The sequence below is a fragment of the Hippoglossus stenolepis genome, chromosome 6, assembly GCF_022539355.2.
Source record: "Hippoglossus stenolepis isolate QCI-W04-F060 chromosome 6, HSTE1.2, whole genome shotgun sequence".
Classification (NCBI taxonomy): domain Eukaryota; kingdom Metazoa; phylum Chordata; class Actinopteri; order Pleuronectiformes; family Pleuronectidae; genus Hippoglossus; species Hippoglossus stenolepis.
Window position 1 is genome coordinate 2,295,458 of NC_061488.1, and position 16,995 is coordinate 2,312,452.

General features: G+C 42.6%; 1 protein-coding gene across 1 annotated transcript in view; it reads right to left on the reverse strand.

Moving 5' to 3' along the window:
• Positions 1-16,995, reverse strand: part of spryd3 (SPRY domain containing 3) — a 50,700-nt gene that overhangs the window by 28,983 nt on the left and 4,722 nt on the right. Inside the window, exons 4-6 of the mRNA XM_035159316.2 lie at positions 13,239-13,363; positions 11,228-11,363; positions 10,964-11,152 (exon numbers count right to left, since the gene is read on the reverse strand). Of these exons, the coding sequence (XP_035015207.2) occupies positions 10,964-11,152; positions 11,228-11,363; positions 13,239-13,363 (450 nt within the window). The remainder of the gene's footprint in view (positions 1-10,963; positions 11,153-11,227; positions 11,364-13,238; positions 13,364-16,995) is intronic.

Below are 16,995 nucleotides of genomic sequence, written 5' to 3' on the forward strand. Positions count from 1 at the left end.
GCACTGAGACTTGTTCTTCTGCAGGAAGTCTGAAGGTCACCCCAAGGTCCCTCATGGTGGCTCAGTTTGAACATCCAGCTCCTGAAGAGTCCTGGAATGTTTCAGACTTCTTACCAGTGCAGTGCCCATTGAGTTCAAAAGTTCAGAGGTTTTCAAAAATAAAAGCTCTGTAATTCTGCTCGATATAAAGCACTGCAGCAAAAAAATCTAATATTGTGCTTTTACTTTGTAGACAAATTGCAAAAGAGGGAATTATTCTATGAATGTTGCAGCCATGGTGGAGATGTCATGTCTTGAGTGTCAGTTGCCGACCACTGCTGTAGGTTATCCAATGACGTGGAAGAAGACATGTTTAACTAGTTAAGGAACACTGCCCTGCCTCCACTGACTGCAGTAGCTGTTTGCCTTTCTATTGTTATTATTATGATTGCGTGTATTGCAGTTACTGCGACCTTATGGCTGTGGTGGTAGATGTTTTAGACAGAAACGATCAGTGGAATATGCCACAGTAGAGACGCCTCAATGTCACAGCAAATCAAGACTTGTGTCAATGTGAACAAAAACCTTTTTAAACTTCTGTTATTGCTTCGTCATTATGAGATTCCTGGATTGATGAGGAGAAAAAGGCTAAATGTATTCTAGCTCAAGGTTGCATCACAACACAACGTGAAGAGGTCTGAACACTTTGAGTGAACTGTACAGTTACTTTGCGGATTTAATCAATCAATCGTCCCTGTGCGATTCCCGTTGAAACCTGTGAGAACCAAGGACCTACATTGTTGCCCTTCACCAACACCTCATCACTCATGGGCCATGTGGAGCTTTTCATCACCTTTTAATACATTCCTTTTATTATCACAGTTACCACTGCTGGGAAGATGTTACCCAAATTAACCTGCAGGCTCGGATGCCGGCAAGTATTTCCACCGGCGCTGATTTATTTGGACAAAGTCGTAAAAAGTTACGACTCTACAGGAACGTTGTATAAAAACACAGCGTTGCTCTTGAGTAAGAGCTACGAGTACAAGAAATTCAGTTATACTTCATGTATTGTTGTATTTTAGTGGAAAGGATGAAACTGTAAATCACAACTACACCTTTAAAAAAAAACTTCCATCTGACACAAAGACTCAATAATTGGATTCAACAAGAAAGTGTCAGAAATACAGAGAAGCAGACAAATGAATGTGTTCATGATTAGCACCAGGTTCACTGACGCAGCATCGAATGCTGTCAAATATCAAAGACTGGAAAAAATGGCTATCGTAGGCTAGTTATGCTGAAATAGAAAAACTCAGTACTCTTGTAAACTAATAAAAGTTTTACTTATTGTTTTATTTACCAAAATATATTGTGTCTATCACTGAGGTCTAACAAATTTGATATATGTATTTCCTTCTTCATAAAACATTTGCAAAACCAAACATTTTGTATTATATTATATTGTTTACTACCTTATTAAGCCCGAGAAGGCAAATTGTGATTTGTGAATATAACACAAATACAATTCGATTGATCTTTTGTCTGCATCTCTGTACATCTTGGTGAGTTAACACCATCTGTATGAGTAAATGGGAAGTTTATAACATTTAGATCATATAATGATTATTAAATCCCTGAGGTGTATTTTCTTCGTCATAAAACATTTTTCAAAGTAAAACAAAGTTCGGTCAGGGAAGCAGTACAAAGTAAAATACATAGAGGTAATAAAATCCACAGGAACACTGTGAAGAAATTAAAAAACATAACTTCTTAAATACATAATTTAACCTCTTTGTTCTCCAAACCCCCTAATTGTGGCTGAACACCTCCAGAGAAATGGAGCTTACAACCAGCTGCGTATCACAAAGCTGTAAACAAATAAGTTGCATGTTGCAGTGGGTGTGGAAACGTGTGAGGAGCGCAGCTGAAGCTGGAGCGCAGGAAATCTGTCCAAGCAACTAAATATCTGAGTGCAAGCGCACAGTTTGAGCACAAGCGGAGCAGAGCTAAGCACAAGCAGGGTCCATCTGAGTGCGAGCGCCGGGTTTTGAGTGAGAGCTTTACAACATCTGAACGGGAAATCAACAAGTCCTCAAACTGAAAGACCACGTTTTGAATAAAGAAAGTTAAAAAAACTTAGTTGACCAGCCGGACCAACGCTTGAACTTAAAACTAATACAGTTATTATACAACGGTACATTGTTATTCAGCATTTCAGTGCAATTGCACAGGGATCTATTAAAATTTGATTAATGACGTTATTCCTGGTTTATTCTTTTCTTACGCTGCTCAGGTCAGAGAACTGGAGCCAATCATCACTGAGCCACTGGCTGCAACAACTTGATGGGAAAGTCGTCCACTTTCCTCAAACAGCAGTGTCATGTTGGGATTCTAACATCTTCTGGAATCTATTGTTCCAAGAGGAAGACAGGAAACAGGAAACCTGCATAGGTGCTGCAGAGCAATGAGGATAATTAAAATCTAAAACACACACACACTTGATCTGCTCAGACAGAAGAGCAGGTGCTGTGAATGGATACAACAATATGTAGACTAGTTTTTAAAAAAAATCTTAACTGCTCAGCAAAAAAAAATGTGTCAGAGGGTAAGACGCATACTTCCTGAAGAGTTTTAATCTCCTCGTGGAGGGGAGAGGTGGAAAGAGGGGGGGGAGCGAGAGAACACGAGATGTGCCAGTAAACTTGGGAAAACCGATAACTGCCGACTCAGGTGCCGTCCACTTACTCATCGGCCCGCTCATCCGCAGCTGAGGGGATTAACTCGGTGGGCACAGCGACTGCCGGGACAACGCAGGAGGCCGAGGATTGGAGGCCTGCGTTCACACTGAGCCGCACGTACGCACTGGAAACTCAGCCAAATGTCTCCTCTCAAGACAAACAGCAGAGCAGCAGCACGGCGGCAAGCGAAAAATAAACCATATTTCATTTCAGATTACTACGAAACAGGCCCTGTTTGCCTAAGACACAGTCCACTGGCAAGACAAAGGTATAGAAAGAAAGTCCAACCATCCATATGCGATGAGGTAACTGTACAGAAATCAAGAAGTCACTTCAGCTGGAGAAGAATGTTAAATTTATTGGTGTTTAACAAAAGGCCTGAACAGATCAATCAAGTCTTTGTGTTCTAAGCTCGACCTGTCGAAGGAGCTCAGGGACAAAACAGCTGTTTGAGTTCATGTCATGTGATCAAATAGATTTCCTTTCTGCTGTTAAACACCAATTTAACAAGTTCTATTTTTAGTTACCAACCAAGAACATCCTGCTGTGCTGAACAGAACATTACTGGCTGGGTGATAAATGACCGTTTCACCAGTTGGGCTTGTTCACATTATGTAATATTATATTATATAAAAGGCAAAATGTGCAACTCGAGTTGAACTCTGTTGCGTGTTACTGTAGGTCGCTGCATGTGAGACCATTTGTAACAATGAAGATGACGACTCTTAGGGAATGAGAGTTTCCTCCGTCTGGTTCCAAGTTGTCCACTTCTGACCTCACCACACTTTAATTGATCCTTTAAATACAGGATTTAATTTTCTTGTCCTCACACAGTTTATGAAAATGAAATCCTGTATTTTATATAATAAGGCTATTGATTTATCATGGTTGATAATAATAATGGGCTCTTTTCATCCCAACTCCCAGCAGCTCACACTTTATCATCCGAGAGACGATTTCACGTATCTCAAAGTTTACTATTATTAGTGTTTATGACCGTAATGAAAACCATGAAAATAAAAGATTTGAATTCCTACATGGTGTCTGACAGTAATTTAAAATGTGCAGTAATTTGCCAGAAACCCACAAATCACTGATGATTTCAGACTGAGATTATTAACACAACCCTAACAAGCAGCGGACTAATGGTTACTTTTAATCACTAACCCATGTCCATGTAATTTAGGCATGTCTGTGTGTGGGTTCCAGTCTGACACGTAACAAACCTGAGGCAACAACAAATGAAGTAACTGAGGTTTCTCCACTGATGGTCCTTTATATCAGTCTCCTCAAAATGCCTGATTTTAAATTAAAAGTGAAGGTGAAAAGATATTCCTGGGTCCACCCCCCCGATTCAGATCCGCACCGAAATTGAATGGGTTCTCTCTTCACCCCCCACTTGAACATGCACCGTGTTTGACTGCTTGCGTGACCTCTGGCCTCGGCATGAAACACTGAAACTGTTATTTAGTGTTAAATGATTGTACTTTTCTTTATTATGAGATTTTGTTATGTAAATTTGCTGAGGGTTTTGCCCATTTTTAAATCTGTACCATATCTATCGATGTATTCTATCTTCTATACTATCTATAAGTATACTTTGAACTCTTGACAGTTATATGTTAAATCTCCAATTTGTCTGATCAGTTCTGGCATCGGAAAAAACCCAAACATTGCTCAACGCCACCGGACACATGAGGACACTGAGGAGAGAAGGTAGTGAAATATTTGGTGAGGTAGGTATGATGATAGTGGGCAGAAATCTCGGATCAGACACCCACCTATCTAAACAGGAGTGGCACCCCCCCGCCCCTCTCCCCAAACTGTAATGTAAACAATTCACAAAGGCCACGATTTAGCTGCAGACAAGTCACTACCATCACCATTGTGCTCCGTGCATTCTGCGGCTTTGCGCTCCTCAGTACTGCCTCATCAAAAGCATACCAGTCAGGAAAGTCATTCCTCTTGCAGCAATCTTTCCCGTCACCCTGTTTTTTTCCCCCCTCTCCTCTTAACAATCAGTAAGGACAGCTATCATCCGGAACAGTGATTATCCACACTTATCAAATAGCAACCTGTAAAAACTATTCCACTGTTTTGACCGAATGTTTGCGAGGTGCTGCTGGGTGAGACAAACCACTGACGAGCCGCAGAGGTGTAATTCATCTGTGGCAACCCAGCGATAGATACATAAGTCATCGGAAACCACCACGACTGGAAATATCTGTTGCAAGCCGCATGTGTGAAAAAAGGAGGAAAAACATTTCGGTGCCTGTTAAAATATACACCTCACAGCTCGAGGCCTGACAGCTAAAATGTTATTAAAATCCATAGGAGCTTTGTAAATATGGAGCAAAGAGGAGGAGGAGGAGGAGAAGAGAGGAAACAAGGATGGGGGAGAGGAAAAGTGGAACAGTGGAGACCAAACAAGGAGAGGAGGGAAAAGGATAGTGGAAAGGAAAAGAAGCACAACGAGAGGAGGAGGAGGAGGAGGAGATGAGAAGAGAGATGAGAGGAAGAAAGGAGGAAAGGAGACAAGAGGAGAGGAGAAGAGAGGAAGAGAGGAAGAGAAGAGATGAAGATGGGGAGCGATGAGATGAAAGGAGAGGAGAGGAAAGTAAAAGAGGAGGCTAGGAAGAGAGGAGGAGAAGAGATGAGGAGAAAGAGTAAAAGAGAAGGCCAGGAAGAGAGGAGAGGAGAGGAGAGGAGAGGAGAGGAGAGAGGAGAGGAGAGGAGAGGAGAGGAGAGGAGAGGAGAGGAGAGCGTAGATCCAAAGTAGACACTTGGAAAAGTTGAGGCAAAGCTTTGGTTAAAACCACTCAATGAAGTGAATTAGAAGTCAAAACCAACACAGAGATTAAGTGAGACCACCTTGTGGCTGACATAATGTTCTGCTCTTAAAACCTAATCTTACCTCATTTTAATCCTGCTCCTCAAACATGTCTGGCCTTCAAAACAAACCTCTACTTTACTGTAACTCCTTGTCCTGTATTTTTATTTCCTCGGCCACACTTTGCTTTTCTTTCGCTTGTTGCTCTTTCTCAACAAACTTTCTCTTGCTACATCCACACAAAGACATTTTTATTTTAAAGGATCACCTCTGCTTCAGATGCGCCCGGCGTCCACACGACTCCGGAGTTTTAGAGCCGCTAACATGGAGAAGTTCGGAAATTTGGTAAAACAGATATTTGGAAACAATATCACATGACCCCCCCTTCCCGGCTACCAGTGTATAACGCAACAGGGATAATCAGTTTCAAGTGTTGGTCACCCTGTTGTCTCTGTAACAGCTGTTGTGCAGTTACATTCTGGATTTTACAATAATACAAATGCATACATGCGGAGATCAGCTGGCACGTGCACGCCCAGTGTACGTGAGTGGTCACGTGATATGCGTTTATGTGCATGTTACTATGGACTTGGATTAAAACTGATACAAAGCCAAAACACTTGTGTGGACAGAGATCGTTTTAGTTTGAAAACGCCTTTTTCAAACGTGAGTGTAGCCTCTGTGGTTACAGGGAGCAGCTACTGTTACAACTCCCACAGCTTTCCCTGTCTCCAGGGTGAACTTGTCAGGACTTGACAGCCTTATCTGTTTGACTGTTATCACCCTGACAATAGAGACCACATCACGGACCTGGAGGCTAATGGCTGCTTGCTCATTAGGAAAAAAAGAAAACCTGAGAAAAAGAAAAAGGAGAGAAGAGAAAGAAATCAGTGTTGGACTGTCGGGCCGACCGTGCAGCCGGGCGCTCCAGCTGTGAAAACCTCCAACCACATAAGAAAGAGTGGAAGATTCCTTGGAGTCCCCTTACTCCACTTATTGAAATTTTACAACCTGGTGGGCTGCCAGGCACTTGGCTCTGGCAACACGTCTCATGCCATTGCCACTCCTCGGTCCAGAAAAACAGAAAAAGGGAGACAGACAGAAAAACAGAGAGCAAGACTGCTAATTGAATCATCCCTCTCATCTGCTCTCGGAGAAGACGGTGGCCTCGGCGCTGTATGTCGTGTGACGGATGTTTGTGTGCGAGGAGACGCACGTTTATCACACGGCCTGAGCGTCACCTCCGCCGGGTCGATGAGAGACCTGCCTGTCGTCCTGTGGTTTGTGAAGTGGGAGCAGGGGCCGATGAGAGCTCGCACCTCAACACAGAACAAAGGTGTTACAGTTCACTCCTGTAAAGTGGCGGGTATGCGGCGCCCTGATACATCTGATGACAAAGTTGTTTCCAACAATGAGCACCATTCACGTGGCTGATAGAAGCTTCTTGAATCATAGTTTAGTCTGTGTCTGAGAAAACAACCCTGCACCTGAACTCTGCCAAATGTCGGTCATTATTAATCACTGTGCGACGCTTGAATTTGGCCCGAAGCAAAAGGTGGAAAAAAATCTGTTATGCTATTTAACAAAGAGACTAATTAGCCTTGCTAGCTGGCTGTGTCAGCAGGTTGGTCCACCATTTGGTTCAGGATGAAATATCTGAATCGTTAAACGACTTTAATGTGACAGGAGGACGAAGACTAAAGACGTTTGTGATCACCTGACTTTTACTTCTAGTGACACCATCAGGTTCCCATTTCTGGATTCAGGTGAAATGTCTCTGTTGGATGGAGCGAAGAGGAAATATGTGTCAACCTGCCATATTCTAGTTTGTCCCACCGCAGTTTCATTATGAACGCGTGTGGCTCGTGCTGTCGTGCTCTCGCACTACCACTCGCTCGCGCTATGGCCCATAATGTTTTTACCGTTCACACAGACACTCAGACCTCATAGCTTCAGCTGCAGTTGGGGCACCAATGCAGTTTACTCTCACGCCAGAACTTATCTTTCACTCTTAGTCTGTGCACCTGTCACTCAGAGTGAAAACAACTCTGTAACCACCATAGATTGAATTAAATCTGTGGGAGACGCTGATTCATATTCATTTGTGGCTAAAGACAAAATAAAACCAACAGTCTAGACGCTGATGCTGCATCTTTTCGTTAATGCACGCATTGAATGTCCGGATGTGGCCATGAGCGTTAATGATTTTGTTTAATCCTTGGTAACAATGAGCAACTGTGATTTAGTTTTTTTCTTTATATCGTGCAAGATACAACAGTGGAAAGAGCGAGTAAGGGAGCTTCTCAGTTTCCTGTGTTTTCATGACGTCCAACATGTCTCACCGGAAAAGAACATAAAGGCAAACTCTACTGGTGAAGGAGTCCGTCTTCTAATTTAGGTCTAAAAGAGGGAAACCTCTCGTTTATTAATTCTGAAGTATCAAGTATCTTTTTCATATTTTTCGCTTTTGTGAACTAGTTCTGACAGAATCATAAACAAACCCTAACTGTGTCTTCGGGCCGAACGCAAAGGGAACTTTAGAGACAGTGCAATTGCGAAGTCAATGGAACAATATGACTCGACACAAGTTTTCTGCAAAATCGGACAAAACTAACTAACAGAAATAACTAGAACAGGAGCAGGATGGAAGTCAAAGCTGCTCAGACAGAGAAGGCAAAAACATTCCTGTACCCTTTTCCACAAACACAATAAGTAGCCTAACCTCACTCGCTGCATCACCAGATGAAGAAGTGTCCTGATCTGACACAGCTGAGAAACTAGAAACCTGATCAGGCTTGCAGGAGGTAATTACAGTGCACAGAAAAATAAATAACTCTATAGTGTGCGATGCAATGCAACACAAAGGTCCTGAAATAAGTAGTATTAGAAACACCTTTCATGAGGCACGTAGATGAAGTCGTCATCACAAAGTAAAGTTGTGTTTAAATCAAAACTATAGAGCTCACCAGCATTGATTCTCTGTGCAGAGATTTGATTATCAGCGAAAATATTTTAGGTAAACTTACTACAAGCTATGAGATTGTGAAACAATGTTATGTTCTCCTGTAGAAGTCACAAGTTCTTATCATATCAATTGAGTTTTAAGAAAAACGTGTTCTATTATTGATGTTGAGGAGAAGAACTACCCTACCCACAATCCTCAGGTGTGACAGTGACATCTCTGACCGATGGAGCTCGGTGTTACCATGGAAATGTTTATCACACCACGAACACCAGCCGGCTATGATTGCATGGTTCAGTGTTACAATACTATGATACTACACAACATGAAACACTAATCACAAACAGACAACACACAATATATAACAACAAACAACAAGGTTAAAGAAGAGAATCACTGGAAGTCCTTCACAGTCTTTTTTGCTCTGAATCTAGTTTTATGGTCACAATTCATCTGGTGGTTAGTCGGCCTGGTTCCAGACTTTAAACTCTTTTTAGGATTTTCTGAAACGTCACTGGTGACAAGCAGAATACCTTTAGGCATTTATCACATCAAGTCAAACTATAGACTGATGTCAGTCCATCACCGATACAGCTGCAATCATCACTATCATCACCTTTCATCCTCATTTGTTTGCTTTTTCTGTCGGTCAGATCATTTGCAGAATTACGCAAAAACTACAAGACACATTACCACGAAACTTGATGTGTGATTCGGTGCAGATCCAAACAAAATGTGGATCTAGCGAATTTAAATGTGGTTTCATAAGGAGACTGTTGGGCCTTGGCAGTGATACGTGCTCCCTGAGTGTCCTTCTAGTTTATATCAGGTCTCAGCTCCACTCAGCTGTATTTTCTCAAGTAGCTCTGTATACACCCCACCCCCAGCACCAAACACATGGCAACTAGTTGATGAGACGTCACACGTCACAGCAGGTAAAGCACGGTGGAGCCATCAATATTAAACGTGTGTTCATTAGTTCACCAAACACACAACTGTTATAGCGTGTGAGGTCTCGGAGTTACACCAAAAGCAGTGAGTAGTGTGAATTAGGTTTAATTAGAATTCATTAGGTTTAATTGGTGTATAATGGTATAATAACACACAGGACTACAAATTATGACTGCAATTAAAGTGATTACAATGTGGCAACCAAAAGCTGATGATGGTTCCTTGAACGAGACACGTCTTAAGATTCATATGCATCTCTATCTGCAGATAAAAGTCACCCTGCTTGTGTGCCTAAGATCTGAAAGTTGATTTGCCTGTTGAACTGATCTGAACTGTTGCATAATCCCCAACTATGAAGTAGCAAAGAGGGAATGAAAGACGAGAGACTCAACGTCTTCCCTGACAGTCTGCTGTTTATCTTGTTACTGAACCTGGTGTCTACACAGAACTCGGAGGAAAATCCCTGAGCTGATGTCATGAAGCAACCTGCAAAAACAAAGGTGACCCAAATCCAGTCACGGCAAGACGATGATGGGACGAGACAAAATAATTTAAATTTCAATTATTGTGTCTCGAGCTTTCCCTGAAGCATTAAGCACGGCTGTCAACAACGAGGGATATGTGAAACCACGAGCAGATGAATGATCTTGTAAGAGCACAAAACAAAGGGTACAGAGCCCGTTTACATTGTATATATAATTACTACTTTTGTATTTTCTGTCGTGTTTACATTGTTCCTATTTTTATATTTTCCATTTGCTCGTTTCTTACTTTATATATTTCCAATGCTGCTTTAACAAGGCATTGTGGGACTGAATAAAAGATATTTTCTAATCTAAACAAAAGCCCAGATTCAACCGATCCCATTCCAAACACGTATGCAAGAAAAACACACAAAATATACAATGTGCATTCAGCAAAATCCACCCGTCCCTACAAGGCTATTCAGCTGTGTTTAACAACTCTGAAAATAGCAGCAAGGTGGTTGATACAATTACTTAACTCACTGGGCTGAGTGATATGTGATGATAGGAAAATGTCTGATATTTCATGTTATGTTCCATCATCTATCTTGTTATGCCGCAAATCTTAGTTCTAAGCTAAACACAGAACTGTTCGTAATCACAAAAGATGAAAGTGATACTCGTCTTATGTAATTCTCAGTAACGTCTGGGCCACAGTGGATGTGTGAGCAGCGCGCGTTGAATTAGTGTTGACAAGGTTTCTGTTGTTGTTATTGCAGAACCAGAAGATGCACAGTTACGTACTGGAGAGATCTGTCATTGAGTTGAGAACATAGGCTACTTTTATTCAAGGGAATACAGTTGTCGTACCAGAAACCTCATGAAGCAGCTCTGCAGCAGACGCACATGAGCTGCAGCAGGTCCGTGACGCAGCTGTCGCACACGCACCCAGTGGGGCCCGAGCGTGAGGAATACAAATTTCCCAAAAAAGTAGAAGCACTCCATTAGCCAATAGAGAGTTCTTTCTCCTTCTTACCGTTCCGCTCACCCTGACGTCGTAAAGCCGACCCCAGTCGTCTTCATGGCTGTCAACCATCATCATACTCTCATCCTCCTCCAGGAACCACTCAGCCTGCAGGTCAACCTTCACCTCCTCCCCCATGGAGTGCATCCCTACCGCGGGGAACAGCCCCTCAGCCAACACAGGAACCTCCACTGAACCCACCTGAACGGGAGAGAAGAAACAGTGAGTGAGACACACAGAGGGCGAACACGGACACCACCGCGTCGAAACACTTACCTCTTTGCCGTTTTTGGTGAAAAAGACTGTTGAAAAACCTGCTTCTGTATTTTCGGAGTGTATTCCACAGCCAACGCGGTCACCTCGGGCACATTTTGGTCCAAACTGCTGCCCCACAGGGTTTCCATTGTACAGTCTGAAGGAGAGAGGAGAAGAACATCTCACTGCTGCTGCTCTATGTCTTCTCTCCTACTCCTACTGTTACAAATAAAGAGTCAATCATCATTACTTTCCTAGTGATTGGTTTAAAGTGACGGTGTCAGTGATGATCGCAAAAAAAAAGAAGCTATTTGTTTATTGATTATGTCGGGGTTGAATAATTGTTACTCATCAAAACTACATCATACATTTTCTTTGTTAATTTCATGTATCGCTCGACTGATTAAGAGTCGTGCAAAACCAAATGTAGCTCTTAGAAAAACTTCCATTATCATAATATATATAATCTCAAGTCTCTTTACATCACAATGAAGAGAAACTCCCTCATTAACTGGAAGAACTGAACAAAATGCTAATGTTGCTGAAGTCAAAAGGTTTTTCCACTGTCACCAAACAACATCAAATATATAATGAGTATATTAACCATCTGTAATAAAAACTGAAGTTGACTGTTCTGGGGGAACGAGCTGTGCGAGAGGCTGGATGAGCGAATAAAGAAAAGGAGGAACAAACACCGTGTTTAGAGCAGGCCGACCTCTGACCTTCATCCCACACAGTTCACTTTTACATACGTTTACCTCATTATCTGCTCTCCTTGAATGACCTAGTGAAGAAATATGTAAACACACTTTGAGCCATATAATTACGGCGACTGCTATGGCCTGATAATGTACAACACATCTGTCTAATGCTGCAGGAGTGTGCGGTGCCATCAACGGGTGAAATCGGATGCTGAAATATCTACAGCGCACCGCGAATATAAATCCAGTCCTAAACATGACGCTAAACACAGAGCACGTAGTGAAAGTGCTTAGCACCCAGTTTGGGTCAAATAAGTATCTATGGCATGTATCAGAAGCCCGGGCCACCTCCGCCAAGGAGCCTATGTTTTCTTCTGACTCTGTCTGTGAGGAGGAGGACTCAAAAACCACTGGAGGGATCATCATGAGACTTGGTGGAAGGATGTGGTGCAGAACTTTACATTCAACAGTAAACATCACATGTTGATGAGAAACCTGATCAGGGGGCTGATGCTGATCTGTTTTTCACTTTCTATTATCGAGGACGTGATGTTTTTCGTCTGCATTCGTTTGTTTTCGTGTTAGTTCATTAGACACTTGGAAAGATGTAGTGTTGTTTGGGGAAGAACCCAATTACTATGGATTCTGGATTTATCTTTTTACTGTCTTTCACATTGTTCAATTTTAAATTGATTTCTCAGAGAATAGAGAATATCAGACATGTTTAGGGAACTGGTTTCTGTTAGTGTCAAATCCAAACCAGGATCTAGTGAATTTAAATGTGGTTTAATAATGGAACTGTTGGGCTGTAAATAATTTACAATTTCTAAATCACCAAAATCACAAACAATTAGCAGATTAATTGATAACAAGATCTTGAGAAAATTAAAGATTTTGACAACAACAATAATTCTTGCTTCCTTTCGCTTTATTTTTTTATTGCAAATTAGATATTTTTGACTTTAAATTAATGGACAAACCAAACAAGTATGTTAAAGACGTCACTTTGAATAATACTGATGTGCACTGTTCAATATTTTTCAAATTATTAGTAGTAAAAAGAAAGTGATGTAAATCTATAAAGAAAGAAAATGTATAATTGAAGCCAGACAAACAATTCTGAGGCCTGTGGGGTTCGGAGCCATTATCCCTGCATCAAAAGTACTTTATGCTGGAGCAAGAAAAAGTAAGAACCAAAAGCAAGAACTAAGGAGAATTATATACGGAATTACGATTGCGGTTATATGTGGATGCAGCAGCAACAGGCCACAATCCATTTTCCCAAACCATGCAAGAAACTGTAGTGTATAGATGACTGTGGTTTGACTTACTTGCCGTTGTCAGCGTGGTAAGCTACAGAGTATGGCAGCCAGCCAGGCTGGTGGTCCAGCCTGTAGAATTTAGGCACCAGGCCCACAGCAATGGTTCCCCTCACCCCTGTGTCCACTATCGTCACCTATAACAAACACACACACACACACACACACACAAAGAGAGAGAAAACACTGTAACTAGGCCACATCTATATTATCACATTTTGTTTGGAAACGTAATTTTCAAACTAAAACAATCTCTGTCTACACCAGTGTTTCGGCTCTCAGACTCTTTGGCTCTGTTTTGATCCTCGTCCACACTAACACACGTGAAAACGCATATTACGTATCCACCCACGTGCACGGGGCGTGAATGTGCCGGAGCAAACAGACGGCTCTAATAGTTGTTTCATTGTAAAATGTTAGCAAAGACAACAGGGTCAGCAACAGTAGTAATTGATTATGGGAGCTGAGGCCAATGTCAGCTGTTTTCTTTCGGCAGGGGGTCATGTGATAGGAGCCTGACGAACCAGCGAGGGCTGCGTCATCATCGAAAAGAGCCAATCAGCAGCCGTCTGTGTGCGTCTACCTCATAGTTCCCATCATCTCAGTTTCTGGCCGTCCAGACTCAAACGCAGCCCGAGAGTTTTCAAACTAGAACGGAACCAGCAGCGTTTCCAAACTTCTCCATTTCAGCAGCTCTTAGACTCCAGTAGTGTGGACGCCGGACGCCGGACGCATCTGCAGCAGAGTTGATGCGTTTTCAGACGAAAAAGTGTAAGTGTGGAAGCAGCCTAAGACCAGTACCAGTTCAATCAACTCACAGCTGGAGCTGGTCACATTTTACTCTGATGTGTGCAGAGTTTTATCCAAACCAAAGTCTGACTCTACACATAGTGGAGATGTGCTACTGCACTGGTCTCACTACATACAGGGCTGTTTGACGTGAACACATTGTGTGTGACAATAGATAAATGTCTACCGTGTCTCTATTGCTGCCTGACGGCGCAAAAACTACTGAACCAGATTTCTTGAAACTTGGAAGCAGTGTGGAGAACGAACAGAAAGAGAACTCACTGACTTTTGGCACCGAACCAGACGAAGGGCTGGATCCAGGAATTTATCACTTTGAACTGAATTCAAGTCATAATGTTTATGAGAACAATCAAATGTGTAGAGTGCTAATATCCAGGAACAGGAGAAATTGTGGTGCTGATGGTCGATCTACTACTTCCAGGAATCTCCAGAACCGTTAATCTTGTTGGCTCCACACTTGGCATGAGGATTGTTCGTGGCCCAAGTAAGTGTAGTGTAGACTTTTGTGTAATTTGGACACTTTAAACGTTAAATACTAATAAACTTTGAATAACTCAGGCGACTCTGAGGCAGCAGCGGCTGGGACTCATCAGCGTAAGTGACCCTGAAATGGAGACGCGTCGTCCATCTTTATTTACAGTCAATAGTTAACAGCTGCACATGAAACATCCAGAGCTCACATGGCGGCAGGAAGAGCTTCACAATAGACTCCTCCCCCCTGACACGACACCAACCAGCCAATTAAACCCAATCACAGACACATGACCCAGCAGAAATGGGTGAAGGACAGTCATCATAATAACCTGATCATAATTAGGTAATAATCAGGTGTAGAAGAGTAACTGTGTGTGTCTGTTTCCTTCCTTCGTTGGTGACTTCTTCTGCATCGTTCCTCACGTCTTCCACTTCACCTGCGTGTTTCATTATTCGCCTCCTCCTTCACCAGTCGAATCACTGCTCCTGCTCGACGGCTCCTGGCACATGAAACCAAACTTCTTGTGTTTCCCCGACTAAAGATTCCAGGATCGATTCCTTTCCAGTTTGTCAATTTAGGGATCAGACATCATACCTTCGCTGTGTGAGGAGTGAATTCTTTCCCTTGGCGGGATCCCACGTCCACACCTCAACTGCTAAAATACCATGAATAAAAAGAGCATGCGAGATGACTTAGATTATGAAAGAGCAGGAATGTGCTCACCGATGAGCCGTTCAGTTATGTTGACATTAATGTTTCAAACAACGCTATTAAAATGAGTGGAATGCTGCAGATGTTGAGCTGGGCTCGGGGAGGACTGATGACAAAAACTGGAGAAAGTGCAGCAGCACTGACAACAAACGTGAAATGGATTCCTTGTGAAAGCAGAACGAGGGAGAAACACGAGGATAGCAGTGACGCATATGTCGACAGAAGCCTGACCTTTATGAGAATAAATGCTCCCAAATTTTAGAGATATCTGGGAAACTGACAGCATGTGCGTCACGAAGTAGAGAAAAATGTAGCATGAAACTCTGGGTAATGACCACACTAAAATCCTCTTGTTTAAATGTCAGAGGGACCTGCGAGGCTCCAAATGTGATTCTCATTTAAATATAACCATTGTTATCTTAACGATTTGCATGCTGAGGCAGGAGAGAGAAAGGGATCTGGAGGTCAGATGAGAGTTTGACATCATATTTAGAGGAAATGTCACATCTGGCACAAATCAGGAACTCCTCACAGCACTGATAAAAAAAAAGGTCAAACTACATTGTTAGCTTGTAGTCGAGTCGAGTGAAACAAATCTGAAATGTTCCATCATGTGCCCGAAATAGTGCTTCCCATCTAGAGGAGGCAATCAGAAAGGAACGGGGGGAGAAGAGAATCAGGAGAGTTCGGTGTGGCTACAGGACTCGGATGCAGCGTGGTCCTGTCTGGTTTCTATTTGCAGCCCGGTAGAATGACGTAGGCTCCCTGGATAACGTATGGCCTAATGTTTCCTCCTGAAGCCAAGACAAGAGCGACCGCCTGCCTCACCTGCAGCCTCCTGAACAAACGTCACAAGGTCTACCATGACACGCACCATCCACAAAGGAGCTGCCTCATAAAGAACACTCTGCACCTCAGCACCTAATTTACGACTGAACTCTTGCTACTTTTCCGGTGCTAAATCACCAGGATACTTTCCTCTTCCCTCTACTGTATGGATGCAAACGGTTACAGCGGCCTGATAGTGGCTGTAGGAGCTTTGCTCTAATAAAGGTCCAATGCTTTCTCCTTCTGCCAGTCTGCTGAAAAACACTGTGTGTTAGACTAATCTTTGTGCTCAGAGATACCACCTAACCCACACCCTATCCCTCATTCCAATGGAGCTAGGACATTTTTGAGGTAGTGGTTTTGCACTGGTGAACTGGGACTGTGGGGGGGCACTGAGAATTTAATATGAAGTTGAGAAAATTGTCAGCAATGGGATTCCAGGGGATAAAATTGCTGGCTGGATGGAAAAGCAATCTTGGGCACAACCAGGGATGACGGTATGTGGGCCTATCATACTGTGAATAACAAAGTTACAGATAGCAGTTTGATGCAATCACATCAAGTAACGATGCACAAAGAATATATAATAATCAACCTAATAAGAATACGATGCCTATCTTGACCAAATGAAGGCATGAGCTGCTTTCAGACATGCACTGGACTCCGGAGAAACCTCTGTACGTTCTGGATGGGGCTTGTATGCGAGAACGCAAATCAAGTCTGAGTGAGAGACTCTGGACTTTCTACGGATTTTCTCTAGTAAAAAAACTCGATGTGAGATCACAGCAGGATTCACCGCGACCAATTCCACAGACATTCTCTGGAGGGTGTCCTGTGGGTCAAGAGGTTACACATGGTGGCAAAGGTCCCAGTTTGCCAGACGAATACCGGAAGGAGGTTTTCGCTTGTGTTTTAACAACGTTTGGTTTATTGATCCGGGAAAGT